We start from the raw sequence: 23,389 nt of genomic DNA, 5'->3' as shown, positions 1-23,389 counted from the left end.
ATCACAGAGGAGCCAATCCCAGTGCTGTACCTGTCCTGGGAGTGTTTGATGGGGACAGTGTAGAGGGAGCTTTATTCTGTAGTTGTTCAGTCCCAGTAGGAGCTTACAATGGGCTAAGCCTATTCTTATTGACTGAACTTTTATAAAAATGTATTGAAATCAAGCGCATTGAAAGCAGTCTGATCATATTGAACCCAAATGGAAAAAACATTGCACTCAGCCTGATTGTAAAGCATCACAATGGAGCAGAATTTTCTGCTGAAGGTCTGGTTTGTCTCCCAGAGAAAGAGTGTCTGTGTCTGGAATGGATTTCAGTCCAGATGTGAGCCTGATGTGTTGGGCAGTGTTTAACACAAGGCCCCAAGAAGGTGAAAGGTCAGCCTCTAACCATGCACCCATCCGATTGCTTGTGCCAGTGGCCCCTCCTAGTGTTACTGACCCCTGAGCATTAATATTGGCCCAACTCCTTGCCCAGCAACGCTGACCCTACCCCAGGCCCAGCAACACTGACCCCACCCCTGCCCATCAGCCCTAGCCTTGCTTGGCTAACAGTTTCTCACCTAAGTTCCAGCCATAATCCCAGGAAGTGGTGATGGCATACTCATATTTCTCGTTGGGGCCTTTCTTTGTCCGGGCCTTTAGGTATTGGTATCTGCCTTTTTCCTCTTTAGAGAATCCATCGTACAGCAGAGCGTGCACCTCAGGAGTGACCGGCCTCATGTCGTTCAGAGGAACTGTCGCAACATGCTCTCCAGCTTTTGGCTTTTCTCCTTTTGCATCCTTCACTGGGGCCTGCTTTTTGTGCACCATTGTTTCATGTGTGGGGAGATCGATGTGCGGTGGCATAAATTCCTTCTTGAGCTCGCGCCTTCTTGCTGGGGATTTGTTGCGCTCTCCCTGGAAACGCTTCAGCCAACACAGCCTCAGCAGATCCTCTTTAGTGATGCCTTCTTTCCAGAAATTTTGCATCTGGTTGTCTAGGTTGAGTTTTCGCTCCATAGTTGTGGATCTTCAGTTGTCTTTGTCCATGAGTTTTTGAAATGTGGACACATACAGGCAGAGCACAATGGGGCTCACTCCACATACTTGACTGGGCTATCCATCTGGTATCTAAGCAATCAGTGTTACATTGACAATTGTAATGAGCAACAGGAAGTGACACAGACAATGAAACTGACATGGGGTGACAGGACAGACTGAATGGGCTGAGTGTCTTTTCTCCAGAAAAGAGAAGACAGAGAGGTTGATCCGATAGAGGTCTTTAAGATTATGAAGAGATGATCTAGGGTAGACATTGAGAGCTATTTCCACTTGTGGGGGAGACCAAAACTAGGGGCCTTAAATATAAGATAATCATTGAAAAATCTAAGAGAATTCAGGCGAAACTTTACAGAAAGAGAGTGGTTAGAATGTGCAGTTCACTAACACAAGAAGTAATTGGCGCAAATAACATCGATGCTTTTAAGGGGAAGCTAGATAAACACATGAGGTTGTAAGGAGTAGAAGGATATGTTGATGGGATAGATGAAGAGGGGTGGGAGGATGCTAGTGTGGAGCATAAACACGACTATGGACCTGTTGGGCCAAATAGCCTGGTTCTTTGAAGCAGACTCGATGTAACTGGATATTAGTGAAATAAAAATGGTCAGTAAATGCCAGCATAATTCATACCCTGAGAATTAATACATGATAAATGAAGAACACTTCTTGGAATGGCCTGTCCTGGGAGTGAGGAGGGACCCTGCCCTCATGCCCTGGGAGTGAGGAGGGACCCTGGCTGGGGATCCTGGGAGCATGCAGGGGCCTTATCCTGGGGCTCTGGGAGCGAGGAAGGACCTGGGAATTAGGATGGACCCTGGGATTGGGGAGGGACCCTGTTCTCAGGCCCTGGGAGTGAAGAGGGACCCTGTCCTGGGCCCTGGGAGTGAGAAGGAATTCTGTCCTCAGGCTCTGGGAGCGAGACGGGACCTGGGAACTAGGATGGACCCTGGGATTGGGGAGGGACCCCGCCCTCAGGCACTGGGAGTGAGGAGGGACCCTGTCCTGGGCCCTGGGAGTGAGAAGGAGTTCTGTCCTCAGGCCCCTGGAGTGAGGAGGGGCCCTGGAAGTGAGGAATGCTGCCCTGGGGTCATGAGAGTGAGGAGCGACCCTGGCTGGGGACCCTGGGAGCAAGGAGGGGCCCTATCCTAGGACCTTGGAGTGAGAAGGGGAGTGAGGAGGGACCCTGCCCTCGGGCCCTGTGGGTGAGGAGCGACCCTGTCCCCGGGCCCTGGGGCTCAGGAGGGATCCCATCCTGTGACCTTAGGAATGAAGAGATGCCATTTCTGCTCTGCCAGGTGTGAAGGACAAGGTTATGTTTACATTCCCACTTTTGTTCCTTGGTGAGGGTAACCAGTAGATCATAATGTTCACCCGGTTTCCTTCCAAAAAAGGCATTAGGGAACCAATTGGGTTTTTATGGCACTCAACAATTTTATGCTGTGAGGTTGATTAACCAGATAAATTTCTGACCAGCATCCCTGGATTCTATTTGATGATTGGAATGTGCCCAGTTCTTTGTCACTGTCCTATTGATTGGTTTTTGGTTGAGGAATATACAGAGGCATCTTACCTTTAAACTGAGAGGAATCACAGAATTTCACAGCCAGGTAAAAATCATCCCGGATTATTGATCAAAATTGTCTTCCCTTTCCATTCAGTGAGTGAATGCTCCATTGATTTGCTCAACACTATCTCCATTTGTGCAGGATCCTGATCATTATGGATGAATTATCACTAAGCCTGGAAATCATCAAGGAGCAAACAGGATGTAGATTTAACCTCAGGGTTAAAGGGTTAAGTTCCCAAACATGTCTTTACAACAGCCCTCAACTAACTAATATCAGAATAAGGTGATTGTGTTTCGTTCAGGTGTCGGTTCCAGCCGCAGTGGCTGAAGAGCTAATTAGTTACAAACTTTCTGCAGATGAGATGCAGTGGTTTTTGTCGAAGTTCATCCTGAGCAGCTCTGTAACACAGGACTCCGTGCTCTACGGGCTGTTCCTAGGGCTGCCACCAAGATAAACATCAACTTGGTGAAAGACACTCTTTGGTCTGCCCAAAACCTGCTGGTCTTCCAGTGCAAAGAGTTATCCACAACCGAGTGTTGCAGACTGGTACATTCCAAGGTCCAGCACTACATGCTGAGGGATGCACTAAAGCTTGGGGCAGTCATCTTTGGAGAAAGGCCACTGCGTAAGGACCTCCTGCCATACTGAACCGAGGGGCTGGACCCCATGTAAAACGCCTCATTCTGTATGTACCAAAATATAGTTTTGTTGTGTAATTGCATGAAAAATGGAATGGTAAGGGTTGAGGGGAAACTCATGTTCTTTATCGAAGGAAACTTATTTCTTTTGCACTTTCTGGAATGGCAACTCGGAACGTTTTTTTTTCTTACAGATGTTTATGAATAAAAGGAAACTTTTGGAAAAAAATGTACCCAGTTTACACCTTCAGCCCCATTTCCTCTCAGTTACAACCCTGCTAATAACAGAGGGTTTAATCATAAGCAACAGGCCCTCTACTCCCATGCTTGGACCTGGAAGTTTGGAAAAGGTGATGCTTCCTGAGTGATGGTGGTAGAGCTCACAAACAGCCATTTAGGAAAATGACTGACAGGATAAAGAGCATAGAGCATGATCCTCAAACCAGAGTTGCTGCAAGCATGGAGCACAGAAAGAGCCACATGTAGGTGGGGGCCCTACATGCAGCCACACCATTTCAAACCCTGAACTAGGGCCCAACGAACGTCCCCTACAGGATCTGTAGATAGAGCCTATGCCCTGGCCTCCCTACTGATCAAGGAATGCCCAACCCCAGAGCCTCAGTGCAGCCTTGCTCAATTAGTATATTACTGCATCCCAGGGAAAGGACAGAGACGGACACTAAACAATCACCTGCATTTATATAGCACCTTTAATATCCCAAGGAATGTCACTGGAGTGTTATTAGATAAAATCTTGACACCAAGCCACATAAGGAGATAACCAAAAGTTTGATAGTTGGTTTTAAGGAGTGTTCGAAAGGAGAAAGGTGGCAGGGTTTAAGGAGGGTATTCCAGAGCTTACCACTGCAGCAGCTAAAGGCACACCAGGATCTTGCATTGTTGTAGGGCTGTAGGAGAGAGATAGGGAGGAGTGAGGCTATGAAGGGATTTGACATGTAGGTCAGCAAAAGGGGCAATGGATAAATGGGATATGGTACAAGTTAGGATATGGGGAGCAGTGTTTTGGTTGAGCTGAAGTTTAGAGGGTAGAAGCTGGGAGGCCAGCTGGATAGCATTGGAGTATGCAAGTAAGGGGTCTGGTTACAAGGAGACAGAGAAACATGACAGTAAAGATTTGGCTAGGAAGAGTTCAATACAAAATCAGAAGCCTGCAGCATGAGAACCACCTCTGGTGTTTATTAATATACAGAACAGGAATGAGCAACACCATAAATACACAATTCTTCAAAGAGCACAAGGGAAACTCGATAGGACCAGGTAAGAACTGCATTCAGCATCTGTTATCCAACACAAACCAGGAGCTGCTTGACCACACTGTGCTGGACTGGTAACCAACCATCCTGTTTTTAGTGGTATGCCCATTAAATGGTAATCTCATCAACAGCGCTGACCACTCACCCACCCTCCCAGCCAGAGTATCAGTGCTAGCTGCACAAACAGTTCCCAATCACTTTCAGCTTTCATTTGAATGTTTAAAACAACTCCCCACCCCCTCAGAGTCTGGGCACAGAGCAATCCCAAACATCAAGAATCCATCAGAAATAAATCAAAGGTCAGCACAGGATAGATTTACAGCAGGGCTGGTACAGCACAGGTTAGATACAGAGTAAAGCTTCTACTACAGCATCCCATCAAACACTCCCACGGCAGGTACAAGTTAAATACAAACTAAACCGCACTTAGTGCTGAAATTCAGATCCCATTACTAATGCTGCAAGACATTACCATTCCCTGGGATTAGTTTTCGGTATAAACTTACTAAACACTGGGTTGGGACACCCATCTCCAGTAGGAGTGGAGAAGGCCTTTCTGCAGAGTCTGTTGGGAATAGATGGCAGCCTCAGAGGAAATCAACGCTCTGCACAACAAACAAGACAACACAAAGGAATGGTGTGAGCGAGGACTGGTACGAGCTGCTCTGTGCCACAGGGCCAGCACTGGACGTCCAACTACCGGAAATCATCAGTACTGAACATTCCCTTGGCACGGCGCAGGATGGAGTCCTTGGAAGCATCGTATGGGTGTTCCTTGGATGGGATTTCCAGCACAGCAGGAATGGAGAGTGTGTGGGCATCAATGACATGACGAATCATTTCTGCAATGTACTGATTGATCAGGATGATCCCAATGTCATCGCGGCTCAAGAAACTCCTATATAGGAAAAAGAAAAACAGGAAAGTTGACTCCGAAGTAGACAACTGGGCAGGATCAGCAGGGTGAGGATTAGTCATACATAATCTGGTAGGAACAGGAGGCAAACAGAGATTTCCCACTGACCCTCCCATCCCCAGAGGGATAGCATCAGAATGGGCCAAACACATAGCACTGGTCACTGAACTCTCAGGCCCACAGTCCAGCTGCAGAATCCTCCATCCATCCTTCCCCACCCCTGTGCAGACCAAGCACAGCACCTCCTGTTAGAAGCACTCCCACAAGCAGATGCAAGGCTGAGTGGAAGACTACAGGAATCAGAGAAATTACTGAAACATGGGATTATTGCTGGAAAAAGAGCAAGAATATTTGGAAGGAGGGGGGGGGGCAGTGTTGGGAAAGGGAACAAGCACACCCAGGGTGTGGCCCAACATACCCCCACCCACAAGTTGGAGGGACAGCTGGGTTAACCCTCAGGAGCAGGATGACCCAGCCTAAAGTACTAGCAGGACAGCAATGAGTCACAGTTCCCTCAGTCATAGGAAGCATCAACTTCCTCAAACTTGGGGCAGCCAAGCCCTGCCTACTCGCAGGATCTCAGCTTCTGCAGACACAGATTTCCCAATCGTATCCAGTGCCTGTACAGCTCACAAAACCAAGGGTGCTGCCCAGGCCAAACCAAGGTTCCTGGTCACATTCACAGGCCCAGAGTGGACACAGGGAAAGATAAGACAGGGAAGCAGTACCACTGTCCCTGGGTCCCCACAGTAAACCACTTCCTCGCTTCAGAGCATTTATGTCAAACTCAGAGAAACAGCTTTGACGTCATGGCCCTCAGACCAGAACCTTCCAGGTCTAACCCACAAGTACATCCCAAAGCACAGCATAGCCATTGTAAGGGCCAGTGCACCCAATTTGCACATAGCAAGTTCCTACAAACAGCAATGGGAGAACGACCAGATAGTCTGTTTTAGGGATACTGAATGAGGGATAAATATTGGCCAGGACACCAGGGATAATTCCCCTGCTAGTCTTTGAAATAGTGCTATGGGATTTTGCACGTCCACCTGAGAGAGCAGATGGGGTCTCGGTTTAAAGTCTCATCCGAAAGACAGCGCCTTCTTTCCCCACACACTCCCCCTTCAACGCATAGGCCCGCCACTGATCTCCGGGCTCGAGTAACCACCCTCTCTCCGGCGGGGCCGCTCTCACTTGAAGGTCTCCTCAATCTCGGCCACACTCGTCTCCTTCTCCACCACCAGGAAGTTGGGCCGACGGTTCTTGTTCAACTCGCCGATGCCACCGAGTAGGAATCCGGTGCAGGTGTCCTCATCGCCGAGCACAGCTATCAATTTACCCCGTATCGCCATCTTAAGATCTACAACCCGCACCCTGGCCCCTGTCTTATATACACCCCAGCAGCGCGCGCGTGCGCACTCTTGCTCCGCCCTCATTTGGCCCTCCGTGACGTCACGTATTCGGGTAATTCAAGCATCAGGCACGCGCAAAAATCTGAGCATGCGCCGAATGAATGCCACAACTGGGCATGCGGACTAATGTTCCTGTGCACCTGGCACCCAACGTGTGAAGTGGAGCCCGCGTGGGACTTCAGGCCTCGGACATCAGTGTTGGAGACAGCCCCTTTCTAGCATTTGGACAGGAGGGATGAAGTAGCACCACCATGGCTGCTGAAGCCACTGGTACTTGACTATCAAGGTGTGAAATGGACTCCACATATGGTAGTGCCATAGTGGTAATATCACTGGGCTAGTAATCGAGAGGAGGCCAAGGCTAATGCATGGGACATGGCTTCAAATCCCATCACAGCAGCTGGTGGAAAATTAAATTGATTAATGAAAATCTGGAATTGAAAGCTAGACTCAGTGCCATGAAACTATCATAAAAACCCATCTGGTTCATTAATGTCCTTTAGGGAAGGGAATCTGCCGTCCTTACCTGGTCTGGCCTACACATGACTTTAGACCCAAAGCAACGTGGTTGACACTTAACTGTCCTCTGAAATGGCCTAGCAGTTGTCAAGGGCAATTAGGCATGGGTAACAAATGCTGCCCTTGCCAGCAATGCCAACATCCCATGAAAGAATAAAAAAAGTATACCCCGCACATCCATTGGCAGGGTCAGAGCGGGCATGGATAGCTAGCACTGGCCAAGATTAAAAATGAGACAGCCGTGAACAAAGCCAGGAGGAAATCATTGGGCAGTGATGAAAATAAGAGTTCCTTTCATTTCCTTCGAATACTCAAGTTTCTAAAGAGTATTAACATATTGGAGATAAAGAAGTAGCAGTTTGACAGCACAAAAGACTGCATCACTGCCTCACAGAGGATTCAAGATCTTTAAGGGTATCGAGCCCAGAGAACAACATCACTGGCCATGGGAAAGAGCTGGAATGCTTGGAATGGATTTCTGCCACACAGTGATATCAAGAGGAAGTCGAATACAAGTTAGTGAGAATGGAGTGATAGCAGTGTTGAGGATTGTGTTTAGTTCCAGGTTGGTGAGGTCGATGAGATGGTGTTTTTCAGTCCTAAAACTTTTCTGGGTTCCTAGTCCCATTCCCGTTTACAGGCAACTGAAAGATGGAGATTGATGGTTTCAGTTACCTCCATGTGAAGAAGTACACAATAAGAGACAGGCAAAGCATTGACGCGAGTTAGCTGGTATATTTTATTTTTCTGCAGTTTCTTGCCAGACATAGGTTAAATGTACCAAACACACAGGCGTAACACTTTCATACAATCAGTTCTCTAGAAATGGACAGCGTAACACAACTTCAAACACTGCCACCCACATTCCCAAGGGCACACCCGCATGTCACTAGCGCGTGTCATCTGTTGTCATCATCACACGGTCTAACTTGTTTCCATGACCACAGCAGTCCAACAACCAATCGTCTTCCTTCGAACTGTGTCAGTGCAGGTCAAAAGGTCAGTATCAGGTCAGGGTCATGCTGACGAATGAGGGGTGGGGAAACAGAGGATTGAACATTCTGTGAAGGGAAAGGACAGAGGGAAGGGGACGACAGAGCGTTGATTAAAATATCAACCGGTGTTGACGGACTGTTTTACTGAGAACTCCCTGACTAACACCCAGCTCCTGAGGCAAATCCCGTAGCTCCACGCAGTACTGCACCGCAGGCCCAGGGTGGAGACACCTCTTGGTGACTCTCTTTTCCCCACCCCCCCCCCACCAACAGTATTGAAGCAGCACACTGGCCTATCAGATTGGGGAGCAGACAACAAACTTTGAAACAAAATCCTGAATAAGTTCTGCCGACTTTGAGTTTTGAGTCACAAGGAGCTGAAAGTTAACGAACAGGTGAAGCTCTCACACTCTGGCCATGAAGAGCTGCAATAGCCAGCCTAGGGCTAGAGCACCAGGGGAGGGGGCGCAGAGACAGACACTATGCCCAATACTGACTCCTTCAACACCCTCCAAAAATACATACAAAAATATTTCAACAGCTTTGAGTTACTAGGGAAACCTCTTACAAAAGGAGAAGTTGCTAATCATTATGGCAAATTCAGGCAGTTTTCGAATCCATTTGGTGTGCAATGTTTGCCCAGAGACCCCCCTCATTGGGGGCAGGGCCGTACTTTGGTTTTTAAATTAAATTATTTTGTGAATTTTTGACAGTTCGGATCCTCGGAGTTGTGACATGAAGGCTCCACTGGTTGATCAGCCACTCAGGGGACAGTGGCGTGGAAAGGGCTGCCAGGCACGCTCTCATCTCCCCACTTCACGATCAGTATGTAGTCACCCTTCTCCTTCACTGTGTATGTGACATTATAAACCCTGCTCCCTACGTGTTTCACATACACCTCCTCACAGGGAGTCTTCGGACCGTGCACTCCCACCATCAACATGTTGGTTCCTGGAATGAACAAGATTGCATTACTGCTGTGTCACAGAGTCACCACATGGGCTCGCTGTCTCGCCATGCAAGTTCACAACATCACCGCACGGGGCCACTGGGTCACCATCTCACTGCACGAATGACCCCCTCCTTTCTGACACCGCAGCCACCGCCATCGCCCGCCCCCCTCCCCCACCCCACACCCCATACCTGCTTTGCTGCAGTCCACTGTGAAGTTGTTGTTCTGCCCAATGAAAGCCTTGGCCAGACCAGGCCCACGAGCTACTACCTTGCTGGCATCGGATGCAAACTTGGGCATTGCTCCATACCTGCCAACCGTGGCTGACTTGGTGACTGTTTCAACCAGAACAGTGGATGTCTCATGTAAACTGTGACCCCCAGACAGGCGGACACCTAGAACAGGAAACACGGGCAACATGTGAGTTACAGTCCAGTACCCATCTCCCCTGCCCTCAGCACAGGCCTTAGCACCTAATTCCCTCAGAGCACAAGCACCAGCCCTCAGTTTGCCTCCAGCACTGAACCCAGGACCCAGCCCCCAGTTCCCCCCAGCCCTGAGCCCAAGCTCCTCCACAGGCTCTAGCCCAAGGCTCCTAGATTTCCTTCAGACATGTAGCAGAATGAGAATCAGGCCCTGGCCTTTAACCCAGAGACAATCTGTGGAACCCACACACCAGCAAGAGTCAGTGCCCATGGAACCCTTATCCCAGCCCTTCTCACCTGTGACCTTGGCCTTGAACGGACTCCCAACGATATGCTGAGGTCCACCGTATTTGATGGAGATTAGGTAGTTTCCAGGAGCCATTGGGGTGTAGGTGACCTTATAACCCTCAGGATAGTCCTGGCAATCCATCTTCACTTTGGACGGGCCATCAATGGTGACAGACAGAGCGCCAGCCCCAGCATCACATGTATTAACAACAAACTCGGAGGGGACCCCTAGACAGAGAGATAGAACACAAAGGGCATTATATGGAAACTCACTGCTCATCTACAGCTACACAACCATACCTCAGGATACCTGAACCCTGCGATCATATACCTGCTGCCTGCTATTAAACCCCCAACACCCTTCAATTAAACACTCAAACCCCCAACACCTGACTATTAAAACCCCAAACCCTACAATTAAACCCCCAAAACCTACAATTAAAACCCCAAAACCTACAATTAAACATCTGATCACCTCAATTAGATTCCAGCCTGTAAGTCACTCCTAAATATTTAATATTCTAAATATAAAAGGCCCTCCCCTAAACTCCTCTATCAGATTTGCAAACTGCAAATCACTCTGGGGTATCTGTTTATATATTTTACAATTGGGCTTATCTGAAGAATATGCTGTCAGTTATACACTGAGGAATTGTACCTGTGACTCCTCCCTCCAGTCCTGGGCCATAGGCAGAGACTAAGCCAGGGTCCCCAGTCTGTCCTGGCTCTCCCACTCGGATCCTGAAGGGGCTGCCTGGGATGTGACTGGAGTTGAACTTGACATCGATCGAGTGGACGCCATTTTCACGTGGAATGAAGCGGATTGCGAAGTTATCTACGAACAGAAAAGTATTGAGAGATAAAAGCAAAATACTGTGCATGCTGGAAATCTGAAATAAAAACAGCAAGTGCTAGAAATGTTCAAGGTCTCGCAGCATCTGTGGACAAAAGGTCAACGACCTGAAACGTTAACTCAGTTTCTCTCCCCATAGATGCTGCCAGCCTTGCTGAATATTTCCAGCACTTTCTGTGAAGTATTTTGAGCGTTGTGATGGTTTCCCAAGAATGTGCTGTCTGAAGCCCAGACCTAACTCTGTAAAACCACGTGATGAGAAGCAGTGTTCCAGACTCTGCAATTAACAGCTGTAGCCCCCACATCTGTCCCTAAGCTGCATTTTTAAAAAAATTGTTTCCTGGCCAATTTTGAGGTCTTTGGACTGCTCTCCACCTCCAGGAATGCAGCTATCTGCACCCCACCCACTCAAGGTGGCTCTCCCTATTCCTCACCATATGCTTCACCTGCTAATGTTGCCAGCAGGATAGGAGGTAAAAGGAGAAGTACAAAACTATCCACTACTATCCTCAGGTTTCCATTTTATTTCTAGGCTAAAAAGCATGTTTCTGATTGCTTCTCTCAGTGACAGGCAGGGTCAGAATTGGAATTGTAGCCAGAGTAATAACTGAGAGCAGCCCAGACAGAAAACAAGAAACTCAAAGTAACAAACGGGACTGAGAACAGCAGCAACAGCTGTGGAAACTCATCAGGAAGGAAAACCCTTCACATACGAGAAGTTTGTTCACCTCCCAGCTATAAACTATGTGAAGGGGTGAAGATTGGAGGAGATGGTGGGAAGGTGTCCTGCTTATTCCCCATACCCATTAATATCCCACCCACCTCCTCATTTACCATATTCTTTAATATCCCGCCCAGTCTAATCCCACTCTCCCTCTCACTCCCCATGCACTTTAATAACCCTCTCCTTCGTGTTTCACTTTAAGTCTTAAGCTGCCCTTTCTCTATATAAAGCAGATGAGTACTGCCAGCATTGTCAGATCCCCACCTCTCTAATGGTTTTGCTGATTAGCCATCAGACTTTTAACAGGATCCTCCCATCAACAGTAGGTGGCACTGTGGGTGCAGGGACCAGAAATACCTGCTCATGTCAAGGAGACACACACACACACAGAGGGACAGAGACACACACACACACACACACACAGGAGGGAGAAAGAGACACACACAGAGGAAGAGAGAGACACACACAGAGGAAGAGAGAGACAGACAGACAGAAACAGAGCCTCACATAAAGGGAGGGGGGAAGAGAGAAAGAAAGACCCACACAGAGGGGGAGAGAGAGAGACACACACGCAGACACAAACACACACACACACACACACACACACACACAGATAGAGCAAGACACACAAAGGAAGGGAGACAGACAGAGACAGAGATACACAGGGACAGAGCCAAATACAAAGAGGAAGGGAGATTGTGTAGAAAATCACTGCAACAACCAGAGCAAACACTGAAAAACATGCTTCCGAAAGGGAGGAGACAGCCTTGAAGGGGTTAAGTGACCTTGTTCTGTCCTTCTAGAAGTTTCTGAGAGTTATTAGAGGCTGCTGGGGCCTGGATCTCATGTTACAGCTTAAGCCCCAGGCAGCTGCTGTGTGAGAGCACACAGTACATGGTATGGGAATGAGAAGTTATTCTGGGTCAGGTCAATAACACCGCACAGCTAGATACTCCACATCAGTCTAGACCAGCTCCCATCGCCCCATCCCCCTCACAGAGCATGTTTGCTGTGCTCCAAGGTTCCCCCACCACAACCCCTCCTGTGGGAGGCTGGAGTTTAGACAACTTGTCACTAATCCACTTATTCCCTTGCTCCCTCCGTGATTTACTGCATGGGAATTCCATGCTCTGAATTTCTGCATCAATACACCTTCGGAACCTCACCCGGAATCAGACAGAATCACATTTTGGCTGTACCTCACAGCTAATCTGGATTAATGACATATCGGGGGAGGAGCCATAGGGCAGACAGAGGTGTCTAGTTCCAAGAAGGGGGGGTGGGGGGAGAAAGAGAGAGAGACACACACACACACACACTGTGTGGGGGAGGGGGGTGGGCAGAGAGGGAGAGTGGGGGAGGAGAGAGTGAGCATGAGGGGGATGGCGATAGAGAGCGCACAGGGGGAGGGCGAGAGGGGGGGAGGGAGAAGGTGTAGAGAGAGAGAGAGACACACACACACACACAGAGAACGAACACGTGTGACACAACACACCCCAACACTTTTCGTTCAATAGTCACTCACCGGCGTCCACCTCCGACACATAACATTCCTCCACGGAGCCGGATGGGGTCCGAACCTTCGCATCAATCACCCCTCTTGCTCCGTTCAACTGAACTGCAAACGAGGCCTGTTGGTTGACCTTTAATCCCGACTCCTGGACACAGATTAACAGACAGCAAAATCTGAGAAAACTCTCCACATCCACTGCCCAAATGGTCAACAGCTTGAGTTAGATATAGATCAAAGCTCCCTCTATACTGTCGCATCAAACTCTCCCAGGCCACAGGTTAGATACAGATTAAATCTGTCTATTATCATTTCCCATACCAGTCATCTCATGCCCACACAGATCGCAGCAAAGTTCTCAGGTTGTGTCTCAGGCAGGTTATGGATTGTTTTGTGAACAGAATCCGCTGGCATTGAATTTCTGCAGAACGGGCGGCACAGTGGCGCACGGGCGGCACAGTGGCACAGTGGTTAGCACCACAGCCTCACAGCTCCAGCGACCTGGGTTCAATTCTGGGTACTGCCTGTGTGGAGTTTGCAAGTTCTCCCTGTGACCGCGTGGGTTTTCGCCGGGTGCTCCGGTTTCCTCCCACAGCCACAAGACTTGCAGGTTGATAGGTAAATTGGCCATTATAAATTGCCCCTAGTATAGATAGGTAGTAGGGGAATCGAGGGAAGGTTGGGATGGGGTAGGAATATGGGATTAATGTAGGATTAGTATAAATGGGTGGTTGATGGTTGGCACAGACTCGGTGGGCCGAAGGGCCTGTTTCAGTACTGTATCTCTAAATAAAAAACCTGTGGCCAATGTGGAGCCAGGACAGATTGGGACCCAGGAGTGAAGGACACCACCAGATCCCTCCGCAATTCCTCCATTTCCAACTGTGCTGCTGCGGGCTCCCAATTCCAGTTAGCTCTCTGTGCACTGCTCAGTCCCTCTCTGACTAGCTCAGATTTCCACTTCCACCAGCACTCCTCGCCCTTCTGCACCACGCCCCCACCCACCTCGGCTTTCAGTCACCCAGGAGCATAGCGCTGCTCAGTCACTGTCTGCTTTGGTTCTCACCTGAAGACTAGTTACGGTGAGTCTACGGGCCGCATCTGAGGGAGAGGCAATTGGAACAACAAACGGCGAGTCAGGGATGTGCTCATCGTTGAACTTGATGGATACCTCATAGTCACCTGGAAAAGAAAGATGAACTCAACTCAGATCAGTGAGAGCGAGAGAGATTTCTGGACTTTCCATGTCCCTCCCCTCCCGTGCAGCACCCCAACCTCTGCTCTCCCTCCATCCTTTGGGCTTAGGTACACTGCCAGAATGACAGAGGATCAGGGAAACACAGCAACCACCAAGAGTGGATTCACTTGCTCCCCAGTGCGTAATGGCAGCTGTACGTGAAACCAGGCACATCACAAAGCACCTGATGAGAGTGCAAACACATCCATTTCATAACTAGTGATGGGGCAGGTACAGCACTGTTTAGATACAGAGTAAATCTCCCTCTACACTGTCCCCATCAAACACTCCCAGGGCAGGTACAGCACAGGTTAGATACAGAGTAAAGCTCCAAACACTCCCAGGTTAGGTACAGAATGGGTTAGATAGAGTATTTGCGAAGTATGAGGGAAAGGTATTTGGTGTCATGCAAACTCCAGGGTGATTCAGTGTCTGATTTACTGACCTGGTTCCTGTACAATGTAGGAAACACCACATGAGCCATCCTTACGATCCTCAAACGAGATCTCCGCTTTGCTTGGGCCTTCCACAGCGATGGAGAGGCCACCGGCTCCAGCCTCACGGGTCCAAATACTGAACTCAGCTAAAGGGAGAGTGAGTGTGTTAAAGCAGAGACACTTCAGGAGGCATAGACATACACAGACCTGTCCCCACCCTACTCTGCTGACCAAAGTCCATCCTGGAGACTCCTCACCTTACTTAGAGACTGCCCCCGAGGACTGCACTATTTGAAGCATACAAGCAACCATTGTAAACTCACCTGCCACTGCGGCGACTCCCCGCTCCAAACCAGGACCCCCAGCGCGGACCTTGTGAGACCCTCCCTCGCCCAGTGGTCCGACCGTAAACTGGAAGGGGCTGCCGGGAACATGTTGGCCTCGGTATTTGACGTTGACAGTGTGTGAGCCCATCTCTTGTGGTATAAAGCGCACACTGTACGTGCTGTCATCTCCCTCGATAATCTCAGCTTCGTCCATCTTCCCAGATGGGCTGGTAACCTGTGCTGTCATCTCCTGGGCCCCAACCTCCACTGCCAAACAATAACAGTGCACAATTACAAATAATTACAAATACTTAACCATGCAGTAAAACCTCTTCAAATACTGAAACACCCACTTCCCTTTAAATATCAGGCACCTCTCCCCTTTAAATACTTCTCCACTTCCTCCATGAAGCTCAAAGAATTGAGGGCAGATTATTGACCTGGTTAGGAAGTTGGCTGAGCAGCAGGAGACAGAGTAGGGATAATGGACAGGTTCTCTAATTGGCAGGATGTGACTGGTGGTGTCCCATGGAGATGTGTTGGGGCCTCAACTATTCACTGTATTCATTAACGACCTAGTTGTCGGGAGAGAGAGACAACTTTATCCACATTTGCCGATGACACAAGGATGAGCTGCATTATAAGCAGTGTAGATGTAAGTGTAAAACTACAAAAAGAGATAATAATAGATTAAGTGAATGGGCAAAACTGTGGCAAATGGATTTCAATGTAGGCAAATGTGAAGTCATCCACTTTGGACCTAAAAAAGGACAGAATAGAGTACTTTCTAAACGGTGGTGCAAAGGTAGAAACAGAGAAGGTCCAAGAGAGCTGTGGGTCCATATACATAGATCATTGAAATGTCACAGACAGGTATAAAAAAGAATCAAGAAATCTTTCCCTGGAATTTAGAAGATTACAGGGTGATTTGATGGAGTTTTCAAGATATTAAGGGGAACAGATAGGGTAGATGGAGGGAAACTATTTCTGCTAGTTGGGGAATCAAAGACTAGGGGACGTCACCTGAAAACTAGAGTCAGCCCTTTCAGGACTGAAGTCAGGAAACACTTCGACACTGCAAATGGCAGTTGATGCTGGGTCAATTGTTAATTTTAAATCGGTGATTCATAGATTTTTGTTAACCAAAGGTATTAAGGGATACGGGGTAAAGGCGGTTATATGGAGTTAGGTCAGAGATTAACCATGATCTCGTTGAATGACTGAGCAGGTTCGAGGGGTTAAGTGGCCTACTCCTGTTTGTATCTGCCCCTTTAAATATTGGGCAACCCTCTCCCCTTTAAATACTGCCCACTGCCTGTTGGTCTGACACACACCCTCAGGCCGTGGGATGTTGGTGAAGGAGCCCAGGCTCTCACGGCCCAGGAACTCGCCGAACACGTTGTGGAAAGGATCCCCTCCGACCTGTGTGGACTCCTCCACTCGGACCTCTCTTTTAGTTTCTCCACCCCGGGTTTTGCTGATCTCTGTCCGCTCTGTGCGTGTGTAGGTGTGGCTACTACGCGTAAAGGTGCGAGTCAAACGCTCCTGTGCAGACACCATCTGGAACCAGTTTCCTGAGAAAGGGGAGAAGGAAGGAAGGAAGAAAGAAAGGAAATAAGGGAAGGAAAAGAGAACAGAAACAATGAGCATTAACATCTTTCAAAGCCTCCTCGCAAAAACAGGGCCATCCTGTCCCATCCTATCTGATCTATATATTAATCCAATACAAACTCATCATCATATCTTCCAACCTGACTGCCTGAAGCCTTCCTGGAGTCATTGATCTTATTCTCAATTTCCCAATAATTCAGCATTAGCTGCAGCTGTTAACGTTGGACACTGGTCAGTGACGTGATCATTGATCTCTCCACATGTGGAATATTGATCGGACTCCTCCAATCCGACTCGCTCAATACAGGAAAGCTGCTATGAAGACTGTCCTAATCACAGCTCATAGGCCATTCTGAGCAGCTGGAAGAATTATATGCATTCAAGGGGAAGCTAAAAAGCACAAGAGGAAGAAAGGAATAGAAGGATATGCTGAAGAGGGGTGCGAGGAGGCTTGTGCCAGAGCATGAATGCCAGCATGACCTGTTGGACTAAATGGCCTGTTTCTATGCCATGTAATGGATGTAAGAATGCGGTCTCAGGGTCACCAAGGCAGAGGGATTCCCACAAATCCTAACAACCAGGAGAGCTGCATGTTAAAAGTCCTTTTCCCTGCAACATCCCATGGAATCCCAGTCCCAAGTGCACCAATTTCCTGATCCAGAAATTTCTATAATCAAGAACTCTAAAACTTAAACACAGGTTGTTGAGAAACCATCCACAGGCCAGGGACAGGGAGACACCCAACACAGCCAATTCCTAAAACAGTCCTCAAAAATCAGCCACAAGCCTGACCAAACTCTGGAGCTGCTTCCCTTCGCTCAGACCTGAACCTCAATGAGGATTCACTACCGCGCACACACCTGCAAGAGTCTTTGAAGAACTGTATCCAGTTACACAGGCAACAAGTAGCAAACACAGAGAGGATTGGAAGTGATCAGAACAGGAATAGCCAAAGTTTATCCCATTCCAGAATAAACTCCCTGCTGGGGTCTGTACATACCTGGAATCTTCAAGTTGAGGTCACAGGTGCTGCCCACGGTTGCAATGGAGGGAGCCTGGCGTCGCCTGGTGATACTCTCCTTAATTCTTCCTTCGCCAGTTACCTTCACCGTAAAAGGACTTCCTGCAAAACAGCAACAGGATCACTGAATGACTCACAGGGTCATCCACTGACTCATCGGTCACAGGCTCACATTCTGGGTCACCAGGTCACAGAGCGACTTGCCCAGTCATAGGGTCACACCGTGACTCACTGTGTGGAACGTCTGCTCTAATCTGCATGTTGTTAAAACAGAAACTTGAGTTTCCAAATGACTGCACCATGATTTGCATCACCTCTCCTCTTTTCAACATTGACGGTGCCCTGAACTATGACTCTTAGCACATGGTGCCTATTATTGTGACGGTTGGCCCTCTGCCTGGTGCCCTTTACTGTGATCCTTGGATCTGTCCCTAATGTCTTGCAGTGTGACCCTCAGCCCTGACCTTTGGCCCCGTTCCTACTGTCCTGCCCGTTGATGCTTAGCCCTGCCTCTGCTGTGACCGTCAGACCTGTCCCATGGATTCTTTGCAGTGATTTTGGTTGCTGGCCTGGCTATTATGTGAATTCGGCCCGATTTCCCACCCCTTACCTGGCACATGATGGTCAGCAAATTTAATATTGATGATGTAGTTGCCTGGTTCAGTTGGGCAGTAGGTCACTTTGCATGTTCCATCCTCCAGATCCTCACAATTAATGTCAACTTTGCTGGGACCCTCAATGGAGAGACCGAGTCCCCCATAACCTGGGAGACAAAGGGCACAAAAGCTCAGTCAGTTCATCACAGGTCAAAAGGACTGCCTCCCCCAATAACTCAACACCTCACTACATCTTGGTAAATTTACAACCCTTTCCCCATTCGATTATTTAACTTGAACACAGACTTTTCATATCTACACAGTGATCCCATTACCCAATCAGCAATATACTAGTGATTGATCCAAAAATGGAAATATGGTTACCAAATCCTATCAAGAGTAAACCTCACTGCTAAAGACACCGCCCTGGATTGGAAACAGGGGTTTGAAGCATCAACCCACTTTCCACCGAGTCCACACGGGACTAGGAACAATCAACTCATCCTTTATTCTATATTTAACATTATATTGAACCATTGTTTAAAAAAAAAGAGTGCGAGGGATAAGCCAGGTAATTATAGGCCAGTCAGTCTGACCTCAGTGATGGCTAAATTGTTAGTTCATCATGTCCCTCAGAATAGGGGCGGCACAGTGGTACAGTGGTTAGCACCGCAGCCTCACAGCTCCAGGGACCCGGGTTCGATTCCGGGTACTGTCTGTGTGGAGTTTGCAAGTTCTCCCTGTGTCTGCGTGGGTTTTCTCCGGGTGCTCCGGTTTCCTCCCACAAGCCAAAAGACTTGCAGGTTGATAGGTAAATTGGCCATTATAAATTGTCACTAGTATAGGTAGGTGGTAGGGAAATATAGGGACAGGTGGGGATGTTTGGTGGGAATATGGGATTAGTGTAGGATTAGTCTAAATGGGTGGTTGATGTTCGGCACAGACTCGGTGGGCCGAAGGGCCTGTTTCAGTGCTGTATCTCTAATCTAATCTAATCTAAAAAAATAGATTCTGTCACTTAGAAAGGCATGGATTAATCAGGGATAGTCAGCATGGATTTGTTAAGGGAAGGTCATGTTTTACTAACTTGATTGAGTTTTTTGAGGAAGTAACAAGGAGGGGTGATGAGGGTAGTGCAGTGGATGAGGTTTACACGGATTTTAGGAAGGCATTTGACAAGGTCCCGCATGGCAGACTGGTCAGTAAAATGAAACATGGGATACAGGGGAAGGAGGCAGGTTGGATCCAGAATTGGCTCAGTGACAGGAAACAAAGGGTAGTAGTTGACACAAGAACATAAGAAATAGGAGCAGGAGTAGGCCATTCAGCCCCTCAAGCCTGCCCCACCATTCAATAAGATCATGGCTGATCCGTCCTAGACATCAACTCCTCTTTCGGGCCTGCTCCACAAATGTGGATGTTTTTGTGAATGGAAAGCAGTTTCCAGTGGTGTTCCACAGGGCTCAGTGTTGGGTCCCTTGCTGTTTGTGGTTTATATTACTGATTTGGACTTAAATATGGGAGGCATGATTGGGAGATTTGCTGATGACACAAAAATTGGCCATGTAGTTAATAGTGAGGAGGAGTGTCACGGACTCCAGAATGATATCAATGGTTTGGTTGAGTGGGCGGAAAAGTGGCAAATGGAATTCAATCCTGAGAAGTGTGAGGTGATGCATTTGGGGAGGGCAAATAAAGTGAGGGAATATAGAATAAACAGGAGGATATTGAGAGGGGGTAGAAGTGTATGTCCACAGGTCCCTGAAAATGGCAATACAAGTAGATATAGAATGGTGAAGAAGGCATATGGATTGCTTTCCTTTATTGGCTGAGGTATAGAGTACAGAAGCAGGGATGTAATGCCGGAGCTGTAGAGCGCTGGTTAGGCCGCAGCTGGAGTATTGCATGTAGTTCTGGTCACCACATTACAGAAAGGACACAATTTCTCTGGAGAGAGTGCAGAGGAGATTTACAAGAATGTTGCCAGGGCTTGAGGGTTGCAGCTATGAGGAAAGATTGGATACGCTAGGGTTGTTTTCCCTGGAATTGAGGAGGCTAAGGGGTAACTTGATTGAGGTGTACAAAATTATTAGGGGCCTAGATAGAGTAGACAGGAAGGACCTGTTTCCCCTGGCAGGGAGGTCAGTTACCAGAGGGCACAGATTTAAGGTGATTGGTTGAAGAATTAGAGGGGACATGAGGGGAAGCTTTTTCACCCAGAGGGTGGTGTGTGTCTGGAATTTGCTGCCAGGAAGGGCGGTGGAGGCAGAGACCCTCAATTCTTTTAGAAGGTACCTGGACATGCACTTAAGGTGCTGTTACCTGCGGGGCTATGGACCAGGTGCTGGAAGATGGGATTAGTTTGGGTCGATAGCTTATTCGGCCAGCGCAGACACAATGGGCTGAATGGCCTCCTTCTGTGCTGTATTTTTTCTATGTTTCTATTTACTGCCCAGTCTCAAGAGGCTAAATCAACAGCCTTGGTTACAGGTGAACCCAGGAATACAATCACACAGCTAACACTCAGACCGTTAAAAGTCTGAATCAGTGGTCAGTCCTGGGTCACCATCAATTCCTCAGATCTGTTTCGATGATATCCTATGAAATAACTTTACAAAGTGGCAAGGCCCTTACCTGCACCTCTTGTGTCCACGATGAATTCAGACACCTCGAATGTTCGCCCCTCCACCAGGCCCTTCCCAGAAACCTTTACTTTGGTGGCATTGCCAATCTCCGAGGCCCCCACCATGATCTTGAAGGGGCTGTTTGTAACGTGCCGGTTGTTTTTCTTCACGCTCACCACGTGCTCTCCCACCTCCTTTGGGGTGAATGAAATACCTGTTGATAAGGAGAAAAATTAGGGCTGAATCATTCTGCAATGGCTGCTTGCTCTTAGTACTTCATGCGTTACATGTCACAAAACCTTGTCAAACAAGTCCCTCCCAATACCCAGATACGAACAATGTCCACCTGTCAATCAGTCTGTAACCATTGTGCCCACCTGTCAGCTCTGGATCTTACCAATATGCCTGTTGGGCAGTCTCTTCAGCAGGCAGGGCTCTTCATTACCCGATGGAGCTTTGATGCTGGCATTGAGTAGATTGAGGTCAGTCTCTGTTATCTTCAGCGAGACTTCAGTTGATGTGCCAACGTTGAGTTGTGATGTTCTCATCGAGTCATCACCTGCACAGAATGGTTTCATCAACAGGATCCAATTGTCAAAGATATTCGGAATTCCCAACATATAGAACCATTGAAAAATTACAGCACAACAGGAGGCCATTCAGCCAGTCGTGTCTGTGCCAGCCAAAAACTAGCCACCCAATCTAATTCCACCTTCCAGTACCTGGTCCATTGCCTTGCAGGTTACAGCATTTCAGGTGCATGTCCAGGTACGTTTTAAAAGAATTGAGGGTTTCTGCTTCCACCACCATTCCTGGCAGTGGATTCCAATTCGATTATTTGGAATTTTATTCTCCTCTGATCATCTGCAGTACCCCCCCCCTCCCCCCCTATTGGGCATTGGTCTGGCTGAAGGGAGAGTGCTGGCAGGGTACTTGACCAAGGGGACACCACTACCCATTCCAAAACCTTTCACCCAATAACATTCAGCAATGGATAGTCATACCCTCCCTATCCTTGGGCAGAGGCTGATTGAAGCATTCCTACAGGCACCTTGGCTGAGATCAGTGAACTCAACACGGAGTGTGGATGAAATGGCTCGCACCAGGGTTCGGTTTTCATCCACACTCCTTACTGGATCTGGGCAATTGGCTTTGTGTTCTGACCAGTGGCATCATATTTTGAAGATAGCCACAAATGATCAACCCATGTTAGAGCTGCACAATATCTGCTGGAGCCGGATCAGCAACTGACAAGAGTCAGTCGGCAAGAATGCAGGTTCTGTAATCATTGACTGACACCAGCGGCCATGAGCAAAGATTTGAAGAAGGTGGAAACAGGCAATGAATAACAACAGTGAGAGTTACCGGTGATCTTGGCGGTGAAGGGACTCCCTGCAATGTGTTTGTCATCAAATCGAACAATGATGTTGTAATCTCCGGGGGCAGTGGGCAGGTATGATACAGTGCAAGTCCCGTCCTTATTGTCCTTACATGTGATCTCAGCTTTAGAGGGACCTTCCACAGCAAGAGAAAGCCCACCTGCATGGAGTGAGAGGCATGAGAGAGAGAGAGACAGAGAGACAGAGAGACAGACACAGAGACACAGAGAGACAGACACAGAGAGACAGAGAGAGAGACAGAGAGAGAGACAGAGAGAGAGACAGAGAGAGAGACAGAGAGAGAGACAGAGAGAGAGACAGAGAGAGAAAAGAGCAAGAGCCAGACATGTGAGTGTGAGTGAGAGAGAAAACAATAATTAAAGCACATTGCTAAAAGCACAGGAGATTGTGAACAAGAGAATCCCATCATTCCCATTCTCCCTCTCCCATTCCATTATTCTTCACTGCTCCCTCCCAGTCTCTCCCTCTCCTCTCTAAGTCTCTCGTCTTCCTTCTCTCCAACCCTCTCTCCCCCTTCATCCCGACTCTCTCCCCTCAGAATCTCTCCCCCTCCAAGTCTCTCCACCCCATATCCCCGTCCCTGCGTCTTCTCCCCCCATCCATAGCGTCCTCCCTCAGACGCCCCACCCCCCGTGGCTCACCCGATGTCTCTTCCCCCTCCCATCATCCCTCTCCTCCTCGTATATCACCTCCCACCCTCCGAGTCTCACTCCCCTGCCCCTACCCCTCCAGGCATGGCCCCCTCCTCCCTAGCGTAGGGGCACTGCCAGAATCATCTGTTGCAGCCTCCAGGGCTTCACTGATGGGTCACACATACCTTCCCCAGCGTCCTTTGTGACTATGGTGAATGTTGCAGGTTTGTTCACCATTCCGTGGCTCAGACCAGGTCCAAACGCAGTCACATGACCACTGTTAATAGCATCCACATAGAATTGCAGCGGGCTGCCTAAAGCAGAAGAATAGCTGAGTATTAGGTCAGTGTGGTGTCACCCCTCCCTCAGGGCATAAGGGTCAGGGTTAGC

At 48.4% G+C, this 23,389-nt stretch overlaps 3 protein-coding genes across 4 annotated transcripts in view; all 3 read right to left on the bottom strand.

Moving 5' to 3' along the window:
* Positions 1–220: 220 nt before the first annotated feature.
* Positions 221–3,491, bottom strand: LOC137385009 (protein SPMIP1-like). Its single transcript, XM_068059744.1, has 2 exons — positions 2,612–3,491; positions 221–1,110 (listed from the first exon to the last, which is right to left on the bottom strand). The coding sequence occupies exon 2, from the start codon at positions 997–999 to the stop codon at positions 532–534; it is 468 nt and encodes a 155-aa protein (XP_067915845.1). The 5' UTR covers positions 1,000–1,110; positions 2,612–3,491; the 3' UTR covers positions 221–531.
* Positions 3,492–4,424: 933 nt separating this feature from the next.
* Positions 4,425–6,849, bottom strand: LOC137385008 (V-type proton ATPase subunit F). The gene is made up of 2 exons (XM_068059743.1): positions 6,632–6,849; positions 4,425–5,419 (listed from the first exon to the last, which is right to left on the bottom strand). The coding sequence occupies exons 1-2, from the start codon at positions 6,787–6,789 to the stop codon at positions 5,218–5,220; spliced, it is 360 nt and encodes a 119-aa protein (XP_067915844.1). The 5' UTR covers positions 6,790–6,849; the 3' UTR covers positions 4,425–5,217.
* A 935-nt stretch (positions 6,850–7,784) lies between these two features.
* The window catches only part of flncb (filamin C, gamma b (actin binding protein 280)), a 59,162-nt gene continuing 43,557 nt past the window's right edge, over positions 7,785–23,389 (bottom strand). Inside the window, exons 33-47 of one of the 2 annotated variants that reach the window (XM_068059318.1) lie at positions 23,185–23,313; positions 22,333–22,506; positions 21,365–21,526; positions 20,978–21,181; positions 18,358–18,510; positions 17,727–17,849; positions 16,450–16,689; positions 15,113–15,382; positions 14,798–14,935; positions 14,182–14,297; positions 13,131–13,263; positions 10,687–10,863; positions 10,038–10,256; positions 9,507–9,710; positions 7,785–9,314 (exon numbers count right to left, since the gene is read on the bottom strand). In XM_068059318.1, the coding sequence (XP_067915419.1) occupies positions 9,127–9,314; positions 9,507–9,710; positions 10,038–10,256; positions 10,687–10,863; positions 13,131–13,263; positions 14,182–14,297; positions 14,798–14,935; positions 15,113–15,382; positions 16,450–16,689; positions 17,727–17,849; positions 18,358–18,510; positions 20,978–21,181; positions 21,365–21,526; positions 22,333–22,506; positions 23,185–23,313 (2,630 nt within the window). In that variant the 3' untranslated portion in view covers positions 7,785–9,126. The remainder of the gene's footprint in view (positions 9,315–9,506; positions 9,711–10,037; positions 10,257–10,686; positions 10,864–13,130; positions 13,264–14,181; positions 14,298–14,797; positions 14,936–15,112; positions 15,383–16,449; positions 16,690–17,726; positions 17,850–18,357; positions 18,511–20,977; positions 21,182–21,364; positions 21,527–22,332; positions 22,507–23,184; positions 23,314–23,389) is intronic. The other variant, XM_068059319.1, reaches the window with a different exon arrangement.

Source organism: Heterodontus francisci, chromosome 27 (genome assembly GCF_036365525.1).
Source record: "Heterodontus francisci isolate sHetFra1 chromosome 27, sHetFra1.hap1, whole genome shotgun sequence".
Classification (NCBI taxonomy): domain Eukaryota; kingdom Metazoa; phylum Chordata; class Chondrichthyes; order Heterodontiformes; family Heterodontidae; genus Heterodontus; species Heterodontus francisci.
Note: the sequence above shows the minus strand (reverse complement) of the source record. Positions and strands in the feature narration are given on the sequence as shown.